The sequence below is a fragment of the Scleropages formosus genome, chromosome 10, assembly GCF_900964775.1.
Source record: "Scleropages formosus chromosome 10, fSclFor1.1, whole genome shotgun sequence".
NCBI lineage: Eukaryota > Metazoa > Chordata > Actinopteri > Osteoglossiformes > Osteoglossidae > Scleropages > Scleropages formosus.
Window position 1 is genome coordinate 25,721,779 of NC_041815.1, and position 24,100 is coordinate 25,745,878.

Here is a 24,100-nt window from a genome sequence, read left to right on the forward strand (position 1 = left end):
GCACACACACACACACGCACACGCACACGCACGCGCGCGCGCACACACACACACCGAAACACAATCACACACCCGCGTTGTTTTGCTCCTTGTCAGAAAGGAACATTTTCAGTGGAAAAAAGATTAAGAGCACATGGAGAATGTTAATGGTTTTCCATCCGTACACACTGCGAGCTAATTATATCAACAGAGCTCTTGTAATTATGCTCCATTTATTTGTTCTCGAGATCCTGCTGAACACACACTGTCTGAAGGGCCAAGTGCTGCGCTCTGCTGCTACCACGGTGAGCGCCGGGGTTTTACCACACTGCTTCTGCTGGTACCTCAATGTTGGGGTATTACCACAGTGCTGTGCTGTTATCACACTGTTTGTGGTATTACCACAGTGTTGGGGCGTTACCATACTCTTGGGGTATTATCACACTGTCTGTGGTATTACTACAGTGTTGAGGTATTACCGTACTCTTGGGGTATTATCTCACTCTCTGTGGTACACTATTACCCCAGTGCTGGGGTATTATGAGAGTGTTTGCGGTATTACCACACTGCTAAGTTATTACCACAGTGTTGGGCCGTTGTCACACCGTTATGCTTTTCCACAGTGTTGGGGTATTATCACATTTTTTGGGGTATTACCACACTTTTGGGGTATTATCCTGATGTTGGGGTATTAACACAGTGTTGTGACATCACATTTTAGGGTATTACCGCGGTGTTGTTGTATTATCACGGTCCTGCTGGGATTAATTCACATTCTGTTAAATCTTTTCATTTTATATATAAAAATACCAGTTTGCGCAAATCCTCTGTTTAGAGCCGTTTTAACACACATTCGTCACGCAGAGAAGGCCGCTCAGCGTGTGTCGGAGTGTGTGTTCCTCGTGACGCCAGCACGATGTTCCACGGATCAGTGTGTTATCATCTTTCTTTTGTCATCTGAATTGAAATAATTTGCCTATTTGTGTGTGTGTGTGTGTGTGTGTGTTGGGGGGAGTTCCAGCGCGTGACAAAGTGACATATAAGTGTGGGAAAAAAAAAAAGTCTCTGTGAAAAGGAGAGCAAAGTGACCTGATGCATTAATGTGTCCCGGAAAACAAGAAGACCAAAGATTTTTTGTCACTAAATTATTTGTGCTCTGATTTACCCCCCCCACATTGTTACTCTTTCTCTTCATTTTCTCATCATCTCTCCTCTTCCCATCTCTCTGCATCATCTCCCCCGCTATATTTAGCCAGTAGACTGGAGCTTTGGCGCCAGACCGTTTAAGACCTGTCAAAGTCCTTCATATTTCCCGCTGTCACATGGATCCGCAGCGCCTGCACCAGACACCCCCACCCCAGCCCACCCCAGCCCACCCCCCCCATTCCTCCTCTTCCCCCTCCAGCCCTTTCATTCTCTCTCCGCTGCTCTGTTTATATTCCTCTGCATTTGCCCTCGTCTCATTAAAGCCCCTGTTTTTAATCCCCCTCCTGCCCCCAGTGTGTTTGCGGACTTTGCGCAATTTGCTCTCCTCCGCGCGCACGTTGTCTCAGTGACCTGAGCCAGCGGGGCTGCCGGGTGCCCCCCCCCCCACAACCCCCCCAACATCACCCCCCACTCCCCTCGCGGACAAACTGCAACTGATTGATGAAAAATAACAAGTCTCGTAAGCAGCTCTGGTGGCTGAAACAGTGGACCCACACCCCCCATACCCCCCCACACCTACCCCTGCTCCCACACCCCGTACACCCCCTACTCCCGCTTTTCACAGGCGGATGCCTGGATGCCAACCTCGTGCACATATAACAGATCTAAACGCACAACCCCCCCCCCCACCGATACCCCATAGATGCGGGCTGCCCCGTCCACCCTCTCTCTCTCTCTCTCTCTCTCTCTCTCTCTGTGTGTGTGTGTGTGTCTGCGGCACATGAGCGGCGTCCCGGTGAGTCCAGTCGCGTTCACCGCTCCGTCCTTCTCTCTTCGCGTAGTTTTTAGTGACTAACTGGTTTCTTGGTTTGTTTCCTATCGCTTTTTTTTCCCAAACTCCAGCGACGGCAGTGACCACAGAACAAGTTTTCTTGTGCATTATTTATTTATTTATTTTTTTTCCTGAGGGTTATTCCTTAAATTCCACCCGCGCGTCATTAGAGAGAATCACGTGCGCAGCGCAACAGGTGTGAAGGAGCCGCTCGCCAAGGGAGCGCAGATTGCGGGTTAAAAAAGTGCAGAAATGTTTCCGAGAAACTCTTTTCCGAACCCAGTTACTGTAAGAAGCGCCTCGACAGTGGACTCGTCGTGCGAAAAGCGCGCGTGTTCGTGCTGGATGGAGGAATATTAGTGGGAAAAGGAAGGAAACATCGAAGACCTGCGGGTTTCTTCACCGAGTTATTAATATTTGTACGAACGAACTGGTGCGCGAACAAGGAATCCGCACGCACACACACACACACACACACACACACACCTACCTACACCTCGTCCTCACTTTTCCTCAGGTATCAGGTGGGGGCGCTAAAAATGTCAGCAGGGAATTTCTCGCCACGTTCCTGTCCGCAGTTCCCGCGCAGATCCCCCGTTGTCCGTTTTTAACCGTTTAGGGCACGAAGAAATCACGGAAGGGGAAGATCAAATAACAGAGTGAAATGCTCGAATACTCTAGTGTAAATACCCGAGCTCTCCGAGTGGATTACACTGCATTTACACTAGTAGGGACAGTGTGGGATTGTCCGCTTTCCTTCTCTTCCACAACAGAACTTTACACTGACATGTGGTCAGTCCTGCAGGCCATTCGCTCTATTAATTTCCATATCTGCTCTTTTCTTCCAGTCCGGACCTCTGGGTTATTCAGTAATCTCTACTTTAACGGGTGAATGAGGGAGACTCCTGACTCGGAGCACATGATGATGATGATGATGATGATGATGAAGGTACTTCGGATCATCGGGCTCACAATGTTGCGTTTGTTTCCCGACACTCGTGTTTTCATTTAATATCTGTTTAAAGTCGGAAGATTCCCGCTGTGTGTAGGGGGGTCGGGGGTCGTTGTTGGTTCTCATGCCACTTTTACACACCTGATTGATCTTTTACTCACAGTGACTTAATGTTGCGCCTGAAGCGCCACAAACTGCCGTTTCGCGGAGCCGCATCAGGCTCGTGCAAAATCACAAATAAAAACGTCTCTGTCTTTTTTTTTTATTTTTATTTTTTTTTTGTTTTTGCAGGGCAGTTATTCAAAGTGCGTGTTTGTTCTCTCTAATTTAACGAGAGGGAACCGGGCCCGCTGCTCCTCCTCCACGTGGACATCACCCACGGACTCGCTCCCGCTTTGATCAGCGAGGCCCCTCGCGCTCGGCCGCTTCGGCGGGCAGCAGGTGGGCACATTTTTCAATTATAACCCCCTGCGTGACCCTGGCACGCACCATTAACCCGTGCGGCTCCGAGGCGCTCCGCTGCGGGGGATGCTCATGCGTGGGAGCTCGTGGAAACAAAAGAGCTCCGTACAGAGCTGTGCGTTACCGTGTTCATACTGGCGCCCGGGGAGCGGGGGTCGGAGCGGGGGGGATTTGTTGCGTTTAACCGTGTTGCACTTCCGGTCAAACTGTGCCGTGCAGGTGTGCGGTCGAGAAGAGCTGCTCACGTTTCACCACCGCACCTGTGCGAGTGGTTGCGTTTAAAACGGGACCCGTTCCACTAATGTCGTGGAAATATAATAATAATAATAATAATAATAATAATAATAATAATAATAATGTGTACATTTTCACCATCACTTCGAAATCAAGTAATGATTTTACGTCATTCCGTACAACGGTGTTTATTTCCTGGCCACTGCGGACAAGTTACAATAACTTTTTATTTGACCATCATGAGTTCACGGTCTAATGGCAGGTAGCGAACCACACAGTACATGATTCCGTCCATTTTTCGTGTGTCTGAGTACTGTGCATGTGGACCCTTCCCTCGAACCCGGGTATTTACCGTAAAGTTAACAGTTCCATCACCAGCTGCTTTATTCTCTCCGTCTTTTCAGCAGCAATAAAGTCACCGTTGGGAAATACATAATATACCGAGAACTCATTCTCAATAATAATAATAATAATAATAATAATAATAATAATAATAATAATACACCCACCTATCCATCGATTTTCAATAACCGCTTGTCCTTATCAGCCGAAAGAGCGAAATCAAAATTAGCGGACGATGGACACCGGAATCTACATTCAGTTCTCAGGACTTGTTTCTGACCAGAAAGAAAAGGTGAAAAAATGAGACCATAAATAAAGAGTCAGATGTTGAGCGCGAAACGTGTGTCCTTTGACGGGACCAAAATGTTTTGAGGAAATTCTGTATTATAGAGCAGATAAAAAGAGTGAAATCCTGGGCTTTTATTTCACCATCTGCAGGAAGCTAAGGTTTGCTGAGACATTAGCTGCAGAACTGGAAATAAGCAGAAATGAGATCAGTAATGACAGTAATAATAATAATAATAATAAGAATAATGATAATAATAATAGTGGTAATTATGTTAATAATGAAACTACAGAATGATAAACTGTAGTGTTCTCATTTCTGACAGCGAGATTATAGTGACTGGACATAAATGATACGACAACATTTTTCTGGTAGCCTGTATATATAAAATAAGGAGAAATTTTTGTCGCCTGTTTATATTGCTTTAACACATTTTCTTCAGCTTTTCCACTATGTGCTTTATTTAGTGAGAAAAAATTCTTTAAATGTATTTGCTGGTTCAGTTCAGACACTTAAGGTTTTTAATTAATGCACAAAGTAATTAATTAATTTGTCCTGAACTCACTTCAGACTGATAGGAGCCACATTATCATGTCAACTGTTGAGATTTACGCCACTACAGGTGAGATGTAAGCAACCATCCTTCACCTTTTCTACTTTTCATGGGAGGTAAAAGCATGAAAAGTAAATCATCATGAGAAGGTAGAAAAAAAGGGAAAAAGTAAAGCAAAGAAACTGTGTCGCATTTTAATGAACGTTTCCTGGAGATTTAATTCGGGAAAATAAACCAATGTAACCGCTCATAATTTGTGTGTGCGCGTGTGCGTGCGCGTGCCGGAAAGAGACCCGCTCTGGGGGGTGGGTGTGGGGGTCTAGGAACGCACGATAAAGCACCAATAATAATGAGAATGAAAAATAATAAAACCACCGCGCGCGCTCAGGTGTCACAGGTGCGCGTTTCTGTCCCTTTGCGCTTCACCGCTGGGAAATTAATTTATTTCTGCACAATCGGACGAACCGACATCCTTCGCATCGGTTTGTCACCATGTTTTATACCTTAAATAACGGACTTTTAAGTAGCTGCAATTCTAAGCGATAAGAAGAAAAGAAGTAACGAAACATAAAGAAACATAAAGAAATGAAATGTGACGGAACCTGTCGTGTTTTATATATAGAGCACTCATTTCGAACAAAAGGACCCTTTAATTTACCTGCACCATTTTTACACTTGATCACATTTACCAATGATGTCATCACTTTTCTTACGTTATAATTTTAGAGGAAAATATTAGTGTGAATTAACTGCATACCTTCTTCTTCGTTTCTCTGTGTTTATTTTGAGAGGAAAATCTACATCTTCAAGAAGTTGGTGTATATTATTATTATTATTATTATTATTCTTATTATTATTATTATCTGAACAAGAGGCTTGAAAATGGAATGGTTTTTCATCATTAAAATGCAGTGTAAAGGTAAACTTGATTCGAAAGTAAATATATAAAATAATGAAATAATCTGTGTTTGGTAACAAAACCTCTTTCCTGTAATACAGTAAACAAAGCAGCGCAGTTTTTACACACATGAACTCAGCAGGAACAAAACTATGAGCAAATAAAAGTGAATAGAAATAGAAAACGACTGATAATTATCTGACCCGATTGTTTTGCTGAACTTTTTTGTTTTCCCTCAATGGTGAGTAAAATCAGAGGGCTGTGCTGCGAACACACACACACACACAGGGCAGTAAATGGCTCTTTGTTTTATTCACATTTTTATTAGTTTTGTTCCCAATCAATTCATAGAAGAAGAAGACAATCTAATCTGACACCTGGTTTAGGTTTTTAAAATATTTACAGGCACCGAGTGGTAAGGGTACATAGAGGTAAACAAACACAATATGAACTCCCTGGTGAATACGAAGAAAACTGTGGACTCTGGCATGGGCCATTATTTTACCAGCACAGATGAAAAATAGCAGTGTAATCTGACTACGGTGTAAGACCATTCGGCTCGTTGTAATACTGTAAATTGCAGTAAAAATGGCTGTTACTGCGACTGATGATGCCTCTCACTCAGCCTTTGTCCTTCTGTCTCAAGAGAGAAGATGAGGTTCTGTTTGCGTATGAGGCCATCGGTGGACGAACCCCCCGCGCGGGTCCATGTCTAAGAGTGGCTGCGGTGGGCGCAACGCTCTCCACGACGGAGAGACCGGAGCGCCGAGATCCCTGGCGGGGGCTGTGGCTGGTCTCCTCGTCCAGGGAGACTCACTCGGTGATCCAGCGGCCGAAGGGCGCGTGCTTCATATGCTTCGAGCTGTGGCTTCCACGCGTGCCGTCAGGTGTCCGGCGGGTGGACGTGGCCCGCGGCCGTTGTGTAAGCTTGAGGGGAGGGACGTGTCCCCCCCACCCACGGTACCGCTGTCTCTGGCAGACCCCAGGACTCAGGCGCTGCCTTACCGGGTGGTTCGCTCTGGGGGTGTGCTAGCTGCATGTGGACATGCACCGCTGCCACTGGACACCCCCAGTTTACCATGGTAACCACCCGCAGTGTCAGGAGTTGTAGACGATAGCGATTTGGGCCGGAGGACGGTTGAACTGAGCCGAAGCGGGGACGTAAGAGGAGACGTTTCCAGAGCTGTCGGAGGGACGGTCGAACCCGGCCGCCCACCTTCGGGAAGAAACCGACTGAGATCAAAAGGTCAGCGGCGGGGCGGCCGCAGCCGCGTGCCGCATCTCGAGTGCAACCCGGCAAACGATTCTGAGCTCTGTGCCTTTGCAAAGCAAAACAAATGTCCCCCGCTTTCGTCTCCCTGCAAGAGAAAATGTTGCTCTCATTTGTGCTCTTTGATCTCGAGGCCAACATTGTGCAGCTTATTTGTCTCTTCCACAAGCCGCACTTTCCCACGACGCAGCTTCACGGCATTAATGATCGCCTCCCTCTCTGCTGCGCCGCCCGTGTTGCCGTGTTTTCCGTCGCCGCCCCGGTCAGGTGCCGCGTGTTCCTTCCCCCATCGGCCTTCGAGGAGCCGTCCCCGGTCCGCCGCACACGGCGCGGCGCGGGTTCGCCGCCTGCCCCCACCCGCCACAGGCCTGCGACCGGTTCCCGGGGGTCCGAACCAGAGTAGGCGAGAGCGCGGCGGTGCTTGTGCCGGGCCCGGACCCGTCGCCCACCCGGTTTGACCCGGTGCCGTGTGCTCGCGGCGCATTTCCGCACGTCGGACAGACTCCACACCCTGCACGCAGTTGCGACGAAGCCCTCCATACAGCGGCACGTTGAAAACATACAAATATTTACGTTTTTGTTAATTTACTAAATAAGCTCCCTTTTGACCTCGTTTCAAAGCAGTACGATGGCAGAAGGTGAGCAGAGATGAAGGTACAAGGGAGCTATTTTTAGCCACGTTTGCTGAACGTATGAGTGGGGAAACAACAGTTGCTCATGTTTTTCCTTTGGACAGTTATTCATTTTCTGTTTAATGACTCGGTGTGACATCGATATAAAAGCAGGTTTCTTGGGTCGCACTGTGGATGAAGTCTGCTTGGTCTCACAATAAAGGTTCGTGAAAAAACAGTCACCTTTGTCTTAGTTCTCCTGCTGCTGGAACAACTGAAACAATTTTATGGTGGACAACAAATCGGGTACGAAGGCGTAGCGACGTTTCTTATTCGTCCGCGGCCCCTGCACACGAGCCCTCGCCGAAGACGGCGTTTCAGACGCAAACGTGCTGTCATTTGCAGGTATACAATGGAAACGTATCTATAAGGGAAGCGACGAGTGCGGAACACGGTTGCCTGGAGCGCTGAAACACGCCAAGAGGCTCATGCGAGAAACCGATCCGAGTCGCCCCGATGTCCGAGATCCTCCCTGTTAACTGACCTCTGAGAGGTCAGTCGCTCCTGTCGGTCATCCACGTAGGACAGGACTGTCTGAGGCTTTAACACAAGATCTTATTTTTTGACTGTGTTTAACGTCCTGTTAGGGCTGCTTTAGAGTGTAGCAACCAATCAGCTCATTGTGTCTGTAGCCGCTGCTTTGGACCCAAAGGTCACAGGTTCACATTCCCACCTCCAGCTGTAGTACCCTTGAGCAAGGTACTTACCCTGAATTGCTCCAGTAAAATTACGCAGCTGTATAAATGGGTAAATAACTGTAAGTAGCTCAACAATTTATGTTGCTTTGGAGAAAAGTGTCAGATGAAAGAATAAATGTTAAAATGTGCTTCATCTCTTTTGCAGGTGTATATAAACACACACACACACACACACACACACACACACAGAGACAAGAATGGGTTTGAATGATTCTGGAGGCAGAAAGGAATTTTGGCCTCAGCTGATGGGAGCAGCTTACAAAATAGGGTCCAATTGACCATTTCGAAAACATTTGAATTAAAGAGGAAAGACAGATTAACTTTGTTTTAAAAAGTGCTCTCCCTCCCTGAATGTTCACCAGATGCTCAACGGCACCTTCAGCCGATCAATCGCCCGAATCGCCCACTTGGTAAAACTGCCCAGTTCCACACACTTTTGGTAATGTGGTGCTTCATAGAAAATATTAAACTGGCAAATTGTCTCAGATGGTATCTTAAATTTCTTTTCAGATTCAGTCACAAGGTAAGAGAGACAGGGGTGAGTAACACATGGTGCGGGGGTTGGAGCGGAGCTTCGACCAGAACGGTAGGGGTTCACATCCCGGAGGGGAACACGCGGTCGTACGCGTCCGAGGAGGTCACGGAAGGCGCTCGGCATCGCCCTGCAGAAACACACGGGACGCTTCCTCGCCGAAGCGTCACACGAGCAAATGAAGTGAAGGCAAAGTGAGGAAGTCGTGCTTCACACCAGGTAACGTTAACTGTGAGCGCAGCGCACTCTCCCCGCCCAAGAAATCAGACAACGTGCAGCATTTCAAAGCCTTTGCACTTTAATCGGAAGGATTTATTGCAAACGATGAATTCCTCACTTGGTATCGTACAAAATGAACCGTACGGTCCAGTGGAGCAGGAGGACGCTGTCAACGGCCCACAGCGACCCTCTCCACACGTTCGACTCCATCTAACTGTCAGTGTGCAAAAACGGTCCGTCCTGCTGAGGTGTCGTTCAACGCCGTTTTCGGTGTGCCCCGCCCCCCTCTTAAAATCATCACATCATTAAAGGCGATCATTTCTGATGTTACGAGAATACAGTAAATTACAGTGCAGTTCAGTTGTAGGAGCTGAATTATGACAATTTTTTTATTGTTTCTTTTCAACGCTGTGGAGGAGGCTGATAAACTGGCGTGTCTGTGGGGGGGGGTGGGATCTGTGTGTGTGTGTGTGTGTGTGTGTGTGTGTGTGTCGCACTGAGCAGGCCCACTCCTAGGCCACGCCCACCCTTAGACCCCACCTCTCTCCACGGTAGGCTCAGTTGCTTGCATTTCTCGACATGCTGTTAAAAACTCAAGCTTGCTGTTTCGCCGAAGGGGCAGACCGGAGCGCGGCGGTCCTGTTCGGCACCCCGAGGACGAGCGCAACATCCGTGCAGCCGATCGCTTGCGTTGGAAATGAGCGGAAAACAGCGGTCTGCTTCAGCAGGAAGTCCTCACCCTCAACGTCCCTTGACTTCCTATTGAAAGCAATCGACCCGCAACCCATGAGATGCAATAAAACATCTTCAAATGCATAAAAGAGACAAAGAAAAAAGAGAGATGACTTGGAATTAAGCTCAAAGGAGATGCCCATATACATGCTGACCGAACGAGTGCATCAGCTACACTAGAGCGCTACATAGAACATCCTAATACATAGTCAACACCGTGTGTCAAAATCTTTATTACCTATTGAAAACTAATTTTTCTGAGGAGCAATGAATATAATATGGCCTGCTGTATTTGAACTAATGTAAAGCTACTGAAAAATGTCGCTGCTCCATACGGGCAGGAAATATTGTTTTGTTTCTCAGCTCAAATGCAGCAGTAGTGCAACCGGGAGACGGATCACTTCCTGCAGCGACGATGTACTAAGTGCTCAACGCTACTTCTAATTATGAGGATTTCTTCATAACTGGGAACGCGCAGCTCGCTGGGGTCACGCGCACATACAGATGGAAATGAGCGGGGTTCTCCCCAGCGGGTGGTGCAGATCACGCAGAAGCAGGCGAAGCAGGCGAAGCGGACGGATCGGAAGGGGCCGGAACGGTTGGCGACCTTCCCCGGTGCCTGCGCTAACGAACCCAAAGGCGCCCTCGCCAGCTGGTGCTCGCTGTGCACGGAAACATCAGGAAATAAGTGAAATGCTGCAAACACCAAATAAAACCCCGCTAATACATTCGCTGGAACCGTTGCACGCGAAAGAAAAAATAACTAACGGCTAACAAATGCTCCGGATTGGATGCGAGCGGAGCTTTGCGACGCGTGAGACATCGCGAAGGCCCGTCACCGACCGTTTGACCTTACGGGATCCTGGTACGAGTTTGGCGAGAGGAGGTGGGAGGAGGCGCGTGGGAGCGAGAGGTGTTCCACCCACGGGGGTGTTGGCGGTTTGCGCTGAAATGTCAGGATTGTCTGGAAACGGGAACTTTCCGTGAGTCATGCTGCGGCGCCCTCGCGAGCCGCCGCGTTTAAGGGAATCCCGTGGGGAAGAGGCTCAGCGGCTGGCTCTCGTTGGTGGGAAGCGGGGACCGGTAGCCCTCGAAGTTACGAGGAATGCTGCCGCTGGTGGAGCCCGACGAGTTGCTGAGCGTCTCGATGCTGCCCTCGCGCTGGAGCTCTGTGGGAGGAGCACATCGAGGGTTAAGAGCGGACACAGGTCTCACACACACACACACACACACACACACACACACACACGTCGCAAGCAAGTAGGTAGTGGTATAAATATATGATCACATAACTTGTGTGTACAATTATATAACTATAGCTAAGCGGCGAGTGCTCAAGTTCAGTGGTGAACACCAAACCATGCAGATGTTCCAGATGTATGAAGGAGCACTTTGGACTGACCTTTCCTGGCACACACTGCTGTTGGGACACACAGCGAAGACACAGTCGTGGAAGTAATCAAAGGGCCTTCTGGAGCGCTAGTGTGCCACACTCACCCCCCCCCCCCCCCCCCCACACGCTAAGCTACGGTGACATAGAAGCCCAGGTTGCTCTAGAGTACTTCACATCATGCTCCTCTCCAAAGGGCAGTGACCCCCCCCACTACCGCAGTAAACCCACACAGTGATGCCTGACAAAGTACAAAAAACCCTTCATTAGACGATGACTAAGGAAAGAGGACTTTCTCTCTGGTTTCATTAAGCGAACACAGCTGTTTGTTTGTTTTCCGCACGGCTCCTTCCTTTAGGAGACACGGCCCTACGTGCAGGCCGTGCGCCCCGTTGCCGTGTTCCTGCAGGGGGTTGCCCTTGCGGGCCGAGCGCACGGCAGCGCACGGGAGCTCGCAGACTCACGAAAAAGGCAGCTCCGGCGGTCGGCGCGCTCCTGCACGGACGCGGCCGGCCCCGAGGGAAAGGAGCGCCCCTCCTCGCGACCTTTGTAACCCTGCTGGTGGCGACGACCCGCTACCAGCCACAAGCAGGCGACGTCTGTCGCTGCGCCTTCGCGGCGTATCTTCCACGAGGATCGGGGGGCCCGGTGAATTCCCACGATCCTCCACTGCGGCAGCACTGTGTCCGGGAGCGGACGCGATACATCCAACAAGCCGCTGGGCCTCATCTCCATCGCAAAAGCCATGTAGCAGTGTCCTCAGCACAGGTCCCCCCCCCCACCGCACCCTCAGTCTGAGGATAGCGGTCCGGTCTGCTGGCCCAGAGCAACCGCGACCCAGACTGGAAGATACACTATTGGTCCTGGGGGGTGAGGGCACATTCTCTCCGACTGACGGTGGGGGAGGGCGGGTGTTTGTTTGCCTCGGTGAGAGCACATGAGCCACATTCCCCTGTGACAGGTGTTCATAAATCGTATGGCAGGAGAGCTCACCAAGCGAGCTGAGGGGATCTGCTTTTCCTCAGGCCCTGCGCAGACACTCAGACGGCAGGACCGCGTGGCCCCGACGCCGCCCTCCCCGCCCCCCCCCACCAGACGCTGACAATTATGCAAAAATAAACAGCGACCGAGATGACCCAAAGGTGAGGCGGCAATCCGTCTCCTGTCGAGGAGGGGGGGGGGTCACGGTCCGCACGTGGGACGAATTCGCCGGACAGGCGGCTCACGGACCGTTTGGGTCGAGTCAATTTCAAGGTGGAAAAGTTGTCTGATTTTCGGCGGCCGTTCCAGCGCCGATTAAGTTACACAGGAAACCCTCGTCTTCATTACATAGGACATCGTCTCCTAGCAACTGGCGCCCACGGCTCGAAACGCAAACGCTTGCTTTCGAAACTCCTTGTTTTGTTTCGCTATTTTCCGATACGGTCCCGTCCAGCCGGCGGCACGCGAGACAGCAGCGCGCTCGAGCGCGGCGGACGGCGAGGCGAGCGGCTTCCGTTTCGGGCTTCCCCCTCGTCTCGCCTTCGGACGCGGGGACGCGCGGCCCCGTAAGCCCTAATGATATCGCTTTCCCTCGGGCTCTCGGCCCGCGCGGACATCGGCGGCGGTCAGGCGGCCCTTGGCGCGGCGTCGCTCCCGGAGTCGCTCTGGACGTCGAGTCCCAGAGGAATGCAAGCGCGGCTTATTACTGTAAAACCTGTAAGCTGCTAAACGCTAAAGCTTTAAACGCCTTTCTAGCGCAGCCTAATCCTGCTCATTGTGCAGCCAGTGGGAGATATTCGCACAAAGGTATTTGTGTGAACCTCGCTGCGCCCTCCCGCAGCCCTTTGCGTTCCGCCACTTTCTCTCCGTCCGCCTCGGCGGACAAACAGGCCGCCGTCGAAGGATCTACTTCCTCGACGGCTTCTCGCACCTCTGATGTAGCGCGCTTCCCGGATCCGTCGCCGCGCGCTTGGCGGAAAGACGCGGCTTTGTGCAAAAGTTCGCTGTGAGAACGGTGGCTACTGGAAGGGGGGGGGGGGGGGAACGGAGGGCAAAAAAAACAAAAGAAAAGAAAAGAAAAAAAAAAAACGGGTTAACAACCCGACACCAGAATGTCCAGATATGGCCGACTTCGGCCCTTTGCTGTGAATAATCTTAATCCTCTTACACCTCTCTCTTCTCACTTCGCGCTCAGTAAAAGATATAAATCCACGCGCCGGCGGCGAAGCGACTTTGCCGTTTGGCCTTTTCCCGCGGTAAAGGACAGGGCAACGGGAGCGCGGACGCTCGGTACCAGCCCCGCCGAGCGCTCTGATGCAGAACACATTTCCGCTGATGGAGATAGATTGACCCCGGCATTAAGAAGGAACCAAACGAGGATCAAAGGAAACAAAGGGTTCTTAATCAGAGGTTTCGGGCCAGCGTAAATGTGAGCGAGAAGTCGCCCGGGCCCAATTTATACGTCCTCGCCGGAGCAGCCGGAGGAGAGGGCCCGTAATGGGAACGAGAGATGAAGGCAGTAACCCACACCAATACCGTACTTATCCCGGCTGATTGTTTTTTTTGTTTTAACTTTAATCTCGCCGTGCTCCCAGCTGGCTCCAGTTAGCGCTCGCACGTCACAGCTCCTCTCCCCGGCCGCGCCGCCTTCGCCGGCAAGATAAACGGCGCGGCGCTTCGTCCGCAATCAGCCGTCATTAGAGCGGCGCTCGGGACCCGGGGGGCATGCGGCCGCTCTTCGTCTCGCCGAGTCACCCCTTGAACCCCCATCGAGCACCGCCTTCGAAAGGTCCGTCCTGTGCCGGTAGCGCGGCGCCGGAGGTTACTCGCTGCAACCGCTTCTCTTTTCTTCTCCATATAAAACTACCGGGCGCTTTTCGTCGGCACGCTCGCTTTCTGCAGGTCCGCTCGGAGTTCTACGGAAAACAATAACGACGACGAGAGAAGAAAGCTCTCGGGAGCTACAATCGATCGGAGAGCGCTCCCTCCCCGCCGGGTGTCGGTGGGCGCCGCTCCCGACGTGGGTGGGTGTTGACGCGTCACGGCCGGCGATCTGCGGAGCTCAAAACGGACACATCTTCTTCCGGTCGCCTGTCACCCGCAGACGCCACAGTGATGACGCCCCGCGGAGGAAGCGTCGTCGACACGGCGACACAGAGCAGCGCAGAGCATCATTAACATCTTAATGCCAACATACGCATCGTACTCCGCGGATTAAAGAAAAAACGGTCCCGCTAAGTGCGGAGCTGGTGAACGGGTTGGGGAGGGGCGCAGCACCTGTGCTGGAGGTGGGGGAGGTCATGTGGGAGGTGTGTGTGTGTGTGTGAGCTAGCTCCAATGAGGGTGCGGGAGCTTCTTCAGCCGTGACCCCTCCATGCCCCCGGTGCAGAAGGAGGAAGGGCAGCCCTTCGGCGTTTAGGCCACGCCCTAATCCCGCTACCATAGTCCTCGTCAGGCCCTTCGTCCTTACGGACAGGACCCCTCGCCGAGAGGCAGCGCCGGCTACGAGCCACAGACTGTCACGCGAGTACAGGTAAAGTAGCGTCGCGGACGACGCGGCCTCCCGCCGTGGTCGCGGGGCGATGCGTCGACGTCCCCCGCTCTGATTCTCGGTCCCGTGTCCCCGCCATTCGTCGAACAAGCAGGAACGAAAGGTCGCCCCTTGGGTTCAACTCTACAGCAAGTATGTTACGCTGGACAGAAAAATACTAAAAGTAATATGTTGTCCTGAAAGAAAGAATTTTGCAAGCAGCTGTGCGCTGCGCAAACATCTTCAACAACGCAGTGTTTTGCAGCGTAAAGTTTGCTTCATTTACCCGACAGAGCCTGTCCCGAGAAGCGCAAAATCGAGGAAATACTTTCCTCAGGATGTTACGTTATTCTCGCATTGTACTGTACAGCGTAAATGCTTTTAACTGCTGTAAACACAGGAGAAAGGCCTTCCAGACACACTTCGCATGTGTTTACTCCTCTGAGATAAACAAGGAACGGAGCGGGAGGTCCTTCTCCGACGGCTTTCGAGCGGCTCCTTCGGGACATCGCCGAAACGGAGCGGTAACGCCGCGACGCTCGGCCGGCGTGTCGAGAGGCGCGGATCCGACGGCACGGATCCGGGGATTTAAACAGCTCGCTGCGCAACGGGGTGGGCAAAACCGTAAATGCAGACCGTAAATGAATATGAAACATCGATGCGAGCAGCCGGATGCTGGACCGTCCTTCGGCGGAGATGTACGCCACGTGGACCCCGGCGCCCCTTAAAAACTCGACGTGCCGGACCGCGGAGGCCGGCGAGGCCAGGGAAGGCCTTCGACTTCTTCCTGGGGTTCGCAGACTCATCCGGGAATTCGGGAGCATCATGTTCCTCGTGCGCTCTTATGAGACAATAAAGTTTTCTTTGCCACATTAAACCGTTTATGCAGCTTTGGTCGCAGATGCACCTGCGGCCAGGAACCGATCGCCTCTCGCGTCACTTTAGCACGTCGCACGTTCGGGAGCCGAGAGTCAGGAAGCCGACACGCACCGGTCACGCGTATTCAAGTTAATATAACCGACCCGTTCGGCCGCTTTAAAGATGCAAACCTCCAACTCATAAAGTACAGATGAGCATACGATATTTTCAAGCGGGTCCACAGAAGACCGCGCGGCCCTAGCGCTGTGGACCCGGGTGCGGTGCTGGGTTTTGCTCCGCTCTCGATGATGAACGCCGATCGCGCTGAACGGGACGCGGACACACTCGTTCACACACACGCACCATTACGAAGGCACACATGCAGCGCGAGTACAGTGTGAGTGCGAAAGGCCTGGAAATAATCAGCAGCCCCATTATGTGACACCTGACGGAGTGTCGCTGAAGCAGGAGTTGTGCCGCTCCGTGTGACCGACCAAGGGTGGGGCGACCGAGGGTCTGGGCTGCGACAGCTCATCCACCATGTGCAATTTTGAATGCGACACTTTACAAACACACACACAAGCCAAAGCACAACGACCACACGCTGCATTCACTCTCTCTCTCTCTCTCTCTCTCTCTCTCTCTCTCACACCCCCCCCAAAATCCCACTTTCTGCTCAGCTCTCCCTTAAGCAAGCTGTTAAGTGTACCTTCCAAATCTTCCCACAAAAAGCCCATTTGCAGCAGGTTCTGATCCACTCGGCCCCTCCTGCCAAGCTAGCGAGGGCGGCGGCGGCGACACGGCCAGGTTAACCGATACGATGACACGCAGGCCCAGAGTGTCGGCGGGGGGGTGGGGGTTTGAGGCTGGGGGGGCAGCTCCGAATACAGGAATTATTCTTCATGGTCTCACACTGTCGCGGCGTATTACTCTCAAGCTCACGGCCCGGCGAAGAGAGCGACCCTGAAGCGAATGGGTGAGTGCCGAGGGGCGGAAATGATGACCGCAGTCCCCTCTCGCACTCCAGCCCCCTTTTCACAGCACCATACTCTTCAGGCTCAACTAATGTCACATCCTCTCCCCTTTCTTCTCCTCTCTTCTCTTTTCCTGGCCGATGCACCGAGTGTCTTTCGGTAACGGACTGCAGCTCCCTCCCAAAGCGAGAGGGAACGGGGCCTGCGGCAACGTGACGGAGTTATTAGCTGATATTTTTCAGTAAAGTGTCCAAAAACTCCACACCGGCGATCGAAGAGGGCGGCTCTGAGCACGCCCACTGGCGCCTCCCGTTGACCCCGCGCAGCAGGCATTCGGCTCGGCGCTTCGCTTCCGTTTGGGCCGTGGTCCCGGCCGTGTCCCCGCAGCGGTCCGTCCCCGGTTCGGTGCATCCGCACAGCTCCCCGGCGTCTACCCTCTTCCCAAGGTCGGCCGCACACGCGCCCCGGGTTCGAGCACTCGCGAGACGAACAGGCGCCGCCGTAAACTGGGATCTCATTAGCGAGGTCACCGGAGCACAGGGAGCCAGAATGGCGGTGACAGTCCACGCCTCTTTCTCCCTTTCAGCCGGGTCAGACTAAGCAGCTCCGGGCACATAACCATTCAGCGCAGCCATGGCTGGGGGGGCGTGGCCTGGGGGTGAAGGATGGTAACCCCGGGAGGGGTGATAGCAGCGTAGAAAAGACAAAAGACCGATGGGGCTGAAGGAAAGGAGACATTGGTGCAGTTGGAGACGCCAATCACTGCTGGCCTGTCTTCAGATACGTAGAAACGCAGCGCACAGTCGAGTGCAGTTGGACGCGGTCGCACACAAACATACGCACGTGCGGTCAGACGCAGATACAGACCGACGCATAACACACCCTGACCAGGTCAGACAGCGCGAAGGAGACCGGACGGCTACACGCTCCACCGGGGAATCGGTTCCACAAAGACGAGCCGAGAACGAGAACCGGGGGGCCCTCGAGGCCCCGGGCCCGCCGGAGTAAACGGGGATCTCGAAGCGGCCAGGTGGCTCCCGACTAGCGCCGGAAAGGCGGCCGTGCTCCAGAGCGCCGGCAGGGCCCCGGCAGGGCCCCGATCGCTTTGTTTGTGCAATCCGTCAGCCGGGCGCTGATGTTGGGGAAGCCGTGATTGATTGCGTCGCCGCGGTAACTCCAAGTGTGGCCGGGTGCACGGCAGCACACGCCCAGCTGCCGCAGAGATGGATATCTGCGCTATAAGAAGGCAGCGTATCAAAGGGAGCGCTCGCTCAGATAATAGTCCCCTCTTTCTGTGGATAAATATGAGTCCCGCTGTCCAATTTATACAAGTCCATCAACAGGCTCTACGAACAATGGACTTTTTCATGAGGAACACTCCGCAACCCACCTTCCACTTGCATTTCACTGCTCAATTACACTTTGGAACGGCGTTCACAGTTGCCTCGTGCGCGAAATTGCGCGTTCCGCTCCGAACCCCAACCCGCCGGGCCGGCGCACGCTCGGCGCGGTCGGTCCCGGGGTTTGGGCTGTCCGGCAGCACGGCGCGATGAGGAAAACAGATAGATGGGCCACCAGACAGAGGGGTTCGCGGTTAAACCCGCTCCGTGCTCCGGGGGACACCGGCGTGGCTAACCTTGACGCCGGCCAGGCCCCGCGAGCTCCCGATCCCCGCTCCCCCCCCCTCCGCGACAACTCGCCTCCCAGGACCCCTCGGACCTCCTCTCACCGACCGCCTTGAAAAAAGAGCAAAAGGGACAGAGAACCGCTGGCAGCAGCAAAATCCTCACTCTTCGCCCCGAGATTAAATCGACCTCCCCCCGTTCCCGCCGGATGGCACACGCACACATGCACACGCGTGTACGCGGCGAATTTAAAATTACACAAAACAGCCATGTTTTACTTCAAGATAACATCGGACAGCGAGGGGAACCCTTCCAAAATCCACAAAAGGACCGAGCGGGGGAAAAAAGAAATCAATGCGGATACATACGCATGACTGATAAAGTACAGTTTGAGTAATTAACTCAATCACAGAACCATTTTGAATGCAATCTGACAATTTCATTAATAATTATTGCATTTGCTGTGGTTACGGAGCGGACCGCGCTTCTTGGGGAAATGTTTCCTGGTGCCTTTACAGATCCCGGGACAGTCGGTAGCGCCGTGATCGGCGTGCGAGCGCTGGAAAAATAAACATTACGCAGGACACGTCGATTACAAGATTTCTGACGCACGCTTCAGAATTGCGCCGTTACCGCGTTATCGTGTCCGTGGGTGGACTGTACTGTGTTTCGTGGCACTGAGTGGTGATCTTCTGAACGTGTGTCCCCTGCACGCAGTCTACCTCTGCTTGGTGTGTGTGTGTGTGCCCGTGTGGAAGCACGTGGATGTGTACATATGTTGTTGTAGAGTGTGTGCAGAAACCAGAGGCCTGGGTGGCGTCCCAGGATGGAGGGGTGGCATCACTGAACCCCGCCAGACCCAGCTGTCCACAAGGCAGCCACTGTTGGAATGTCCAACCCCCAAGTGTGGCCCCCCCTTAATCATGTGACAGTCACCATGTCCAGCAGTTGGACACTAAATGGAGACACACACACACACACACACACACACCGTCCACACCCCTGCGACCCTCTCACTGCCACCAGCACCCCATGATGTCCAAGTTCAGTCGACCCTGTGGACACCGACAACAGTAAAGGGAGTTTAAGACCTGTAGGTGTTTCACGTGTTACACGCTAAATTGCTATTATTTTATTTATTAAACAAACAGCTGTTTTTAATCTCCCTTGTGTCACATCTGATTTTAGCGCCTTTATTCAGCCTCTGTGATAAAAATTACCTTTACCGGAGCAGCGACACGTCAAACGCTCGTAAGAAAAAAACGTCCTCATTTATGACTCGACTCGACGATATTCTGAAGCCGGAGGCTTAACGGCAGCGGAGATATAAACGGGGCCGGCAGGCGATGCTCTGATGAGGAGCGATAATCCCCCGACGGCCTCAGTAATCACAGCAGGGTGCGACAGCCTGGGGTGGGGGAGGGGGTGGGGGTGTCGGCCACCAAGTCCCCGTACTCTGCCACTAAAATGGAATTTATGTTGGGTTAGCACCAATAAGCAAAATCCAATTTGCAACATTATGTTGCAGGGGCAAATCTAATTTTAGTAGGACTGCATTTCAGTAGTGTGTGTCACGGCTCTTGTCTCCCTCTGTCCACATCACTGCCCCGTCCCTTTCTCCTCTCCTCTCAGCCTCTCCCTCCCTTTCTCACTCGTTCCCTTAACATCTCCCTGTCGCTCTCCATCTCATTTCCTCTTTCCCTGTCTCTCGTCTCCCCGGTTTCCTGTTTCCCTGCGTCTCTCTCTCTCTCCCTGCCTCCCCCGTCTCCCGACCGAGCTCGCCCCTCCGATCCCTCCCACTCAACTCGACCGGCAGACCTATTAAGCACCACGGCAGCTGCTGTCACCCTTTAAAGTGCTCCGATGGACCCGACCGTCGTCGCTCCGCTTCCCGTTCCCTTTCGAACCGGCTGGCCGCTCAGGTACGTCCTGGTCGGGGCAGCAATTCACCCCACTGCTCGCACTCGCTGTAAAAAGGGCTTTTGGCAGCATGCGGGACCACATATCTCGTTTGTTGGGAAAAGATAACAACCTTTCAGATAGGACAGGATCAGGCCTATCACAAAATAATAAAGTGTTTTCTCCTGCAACTTGCTGCCAGGATGAGAAACGCAGACCCAGCCTGAAATCACAGATGTGTGTGTGTGTGTGTGCGTGTGTGCGTGTGTCCGTGTCCCACAAGAATCAGCAGTCTCTCTAGCACAGCCGCCGTTTTCTCACCTCCGTGCCACCGTTGGCTCCACGCGCAAAGGGTTAATCGTACGATGATCGCAGGGCCTGGGGCTGCGAGCTGAATGTAATGTGATCAGTAATGAATTTTGTGTTACATTAGGTCGTATAAATGGATGGACAAGCGCAGACTACAAGTGTCCGGGAGTCCGACTTAATCTAATGAAGCAAAAATAGAGACAGAACCAATTACAGAGAGGACCAACTCGGTGCTGCTGGAGGGACTGCAAATGAATAGGTACAAATTAAATTAGGGCCTAATAGACGCGCTGCGAGAGAGGACAGTCGATGCTAAACGCATTAGGCCCTTGTGACCTCCCAGCTCCGAGCGGCAGCATCCAGGGTCCTGCCTCCATCTTCCCTCGGAAATCAAAGGAACTCTTGTTCACTTAAGAGGGAGAAGAAAGCGGCCTTGCTTCCTAAACGAGTTAAACATTTGGACGGTCGCGATCGCAAGCCCCTCCCCCCCTTTTGGTTTCGATACCAATGACCTAATTTATTATTGTAAAACCTTTGAAACGTACCCCTTTCCAGGGCGATCCGTGCAAGAAATCACTTTAACGAACCCAGAAACCCAATTAACAAAGACAGAGGAAAGAGAGAGGGGAGAAGAGGAATATATACATATATATATATAGTATATATACAGTATATACACACACACACACACACACACACACACACACACCTGATTGAGCCAGTTGAAAGACCCATTACTTAAGTAAATAAACAAACTAGGGTTTGGCTGCTTTAGCTTCCTTCAAGTGAAGTTATGGCTCTGATGGAGTGAATAACCTGCAAATTAGCGAAACTAAATGGGAGCGATGGTGACAGGGAAACACGCGTCACGCTGCTGCAGGTTGCCCTGGCGACACAAGTGCGCTTGGCTACAAGAATGACATCGTGTTCTTCGGTTCTTCTGAGCAGGGAGGATCGAGCCTTTTCAGAGAGGTCACCAGAGGAGCAGATCCCATGAGCTGGAGATACACACATACTGGCTTGGAGTGACCCTAGATGGGAAACCATATCCCTCCAACACCTCATTTTCAAAAGAATGCTCTTCTAAAACAATGTGCCAAAACCACAGAGACCACGATGTCACGGAGGTAACAGCGCTGCCTCTGAACTTTTTTGTGTAACGCGTGCCCACGCGGGTCACGCTCGACACTCCACGTTACCGCTCGTGGCTGTTGGAGGAAGACGATGCGCATTCTCTGTGCAGCACGCGGCCGTATGGAACCGGCACGTATGACCGTTCCCTCTATTTCTGAAGCCCGCATCGCAGAGGCGGGAGGGAGATCCTCTGGATGGCAGGTGCGCGTGGAGAAGGACCGAGTGCGATCGGTCTGCGAGGACATGGCAGGACCGAGGCTGAACTTGGGGAGTGAGAGGAGCTCCTGGTCCGCACAGCAAAGGCCAACACACGTGCTCGGGGGCAATTCCTAACAATCCCGGATCGGTTCCAGGCCACAACGGAGAGACCACCTGCGGAGAGGAGTTAGTCTGCTGTTCTCTGCACACGGACATTGTTGACCGTAACAAATGACAAATGTCTGAAACTAAATAAAAACAGCAACCAGAGACAAGTAACCCGAACTCACATCCTTCCCAAGAAAGCTAGTCACGCATCAGGTGCGCGCGGTCCGGGACCGGGACGGGAGGAGGGCGGTACCTGTTCCGGAACCCACGACATCCCTGCTGGGCGACTCCGACATGGCGTCCGCCAGCCGCTCCCGCAGGCCTTCCTCCGTGGCGTCCACGCAGGACAGGTGGCGCAGGCCGAAGCTCTCGGGCCAGCTGCCGCACACCTCCAGCAGGGTCACGCTGCGGTCAAATGTCCCTGGAGCGCAGGAGGGGAGGAAGGAGTGAGCGTGAGTCGCTTTGGCCGCGCCGGGATACTCCCGACAAACAGATGACACACATACACACACGCGCACACACACACACACACACACACACACGACAAACACTGAGACACGCAGCAGACACAGTGAGTGGCCTGAGAAGACTAACGCGAGTGTGCGAAAGTGCGTCCAGGTCACGTGCTCTAGAATAAGATACGCAGGCCTCCTAGACCAAACGGTCAGACCGGACTGCCCTGTTTCCGCCAGCTCTCTCTACCGCCGACTCTTTTCGACAATCGGCTCGGCGTCGACCGAGATCTCGACCCTCCTCTCCTTCACGGACGCCGTCGGCCCCGCGAGGGAAGCGCGGGAGGAGGAGCGGAAAGCCCTGCCGGAGAGGAGGAGGCGAGGAGCACCGGACCGTCCCTCTCCTGCTCGGGTCAGCGCGGGCAGGTGCCAACAGCGGCGGGCCAGACACGCCGAGTACAATCTGCCAGTCAGCCGCGGGCCGACTTTGAAGCTCCTAGGATGGTCACCACATACTTTGAGAAGGGACAGCTAATGCAAATGAGCAAGGATGCTATCAGAGTTGAAAGAGTGTCCTTCCAAGCCTTCCTGGAAGAGAGACAGGCAGACACCTCCTGTGTGATAAACCGGGGGTTGGTTTGTCTGGCTCTAGCGATCTCCGACCTAAACAAGAGACGGCAGCGAGCGGGGGCTGGGCGCGAGGGGCCGAGCGGGTGTCTCCCTCTCTGCCTCCTTCGTTCGCTCGCTCGCTCAGATACCTGGCACATGAAACACAGAAGGACTATCAGGCCCTATCAGAGCTCAGTGGAGCCTCTTTGATCAGTGGGCAGTGGCTATCTGCGCTTGCCCCCAGCCCTGGACATCCTCACACACACTCTCCCACACTGACAGCCGCTAATGTGGAGGCGAGAGTGCGGAGCGGCCGGCCGGCAGCCTGGCGCTGATACGAGGGGACAAGGGGCACCCGGGGCCCATCTCTATCTCCCGTTAAACACTCGGCCGGCCGGCCTCACGGACGGCAGATAACTTTACCGCACTTCATAAAAAGCTGTTTGTGCACGTCGGCTTGCGGGCGCTCAAAGGGCCGACCGCCAGGAGCGCCTGGCCTGCTGGGACCGCCTTCAAAGCTGGACTCCAAGAGCGTGTGCCCGGTGGCAAGCGCACGCGCTGGGACACTTCACCGACGACTCAGAATCGGCTCTTCAGCGTTAACCTTCAGCAGGAACAGTCTGCGGATACAGAGTTTAACTTACGGTCGTCATAAATAAACCAAGATGCGTCCTAAGATGACAGATGCGGAGGGAGCAGCACGTGCGTGTGGGGCATCGCATGGATACGTGTGTCTGACCCGAGACCTCAAGGCTGTAGGATGAGGTGGTTTTCGCATAAACTCAGCATCTCTTCATCGAAGTCATTAATGAAATTGTGATTCACTTCACTGGTTGTTTCGGGTGTCGATCACGCAATAATTAAAACGCATTCCCGGACACGTAGAGGGCTGGACGCCACCGGCTTGGAATGTATTCCGTGTTATAATATCGTCTGCAATATCCGATGACAAATATAATCAATATGTGATGCATAGGACTGATGGTGCATGTGTCTGTGTCCCGTGGGCTGTCTCTCCCTCAAGCTGTCCCATCTGCTGCGCCCTCCTCATCTGATGTGGCACTGCTCTCACTGGCTGTTCTCTCTCACTCACTGTTCTTACGCACTGCTCTTTCCCAAGGCCCTTCAGGGATTTCTTTACAAAGCTATTAAAGCATCATTTGGAATTAGCATGAAGGAAGAGCCTCTTATAGAAGAGTGTGATTTCTGCTGCTGCCCCGTCCTCCC

At 52.8% G+C, this 24,100-nt stretch overlaps 1 protein-coding gene across 4 annotated transcripts in view; it reads right to left on the minus strand.

Annotated features, from left to right (window-relative positions):
* Nucleotides 1-8,397: 8,397 nt before the first annotated feature.
* bcas3 (BCAS3 microtubule associated cell migration factor) overlaps nucleotides 8,398-24,100 on the minus strand; it is a 192,095-nt gene continuing 176,392 nt past the window's right edge. For all 4 annotated transcript variants that reach the window (XM_029255214.1, XM_029255213.1, XM_018748625.2 and 1 more), the window contains 2 exons: nucleotides 22,066-22,233; nucleotides 8,398-10,975 (listed from right to left, as the gene is read on the minus strand). In XM_029255214.1, the coding sequence (XP_029111047.1) occupies nucleotides 10,827-10,975; nucleotides 22,066-22,233 (317 nt within the window). In that variant the 3' untranslated portion in view covers nucleotides 8,398-10,826. The remainder of the gene's footprint in view (nucleotides 10,976-22,065; nucleotides 22,234-24,100) is intronic.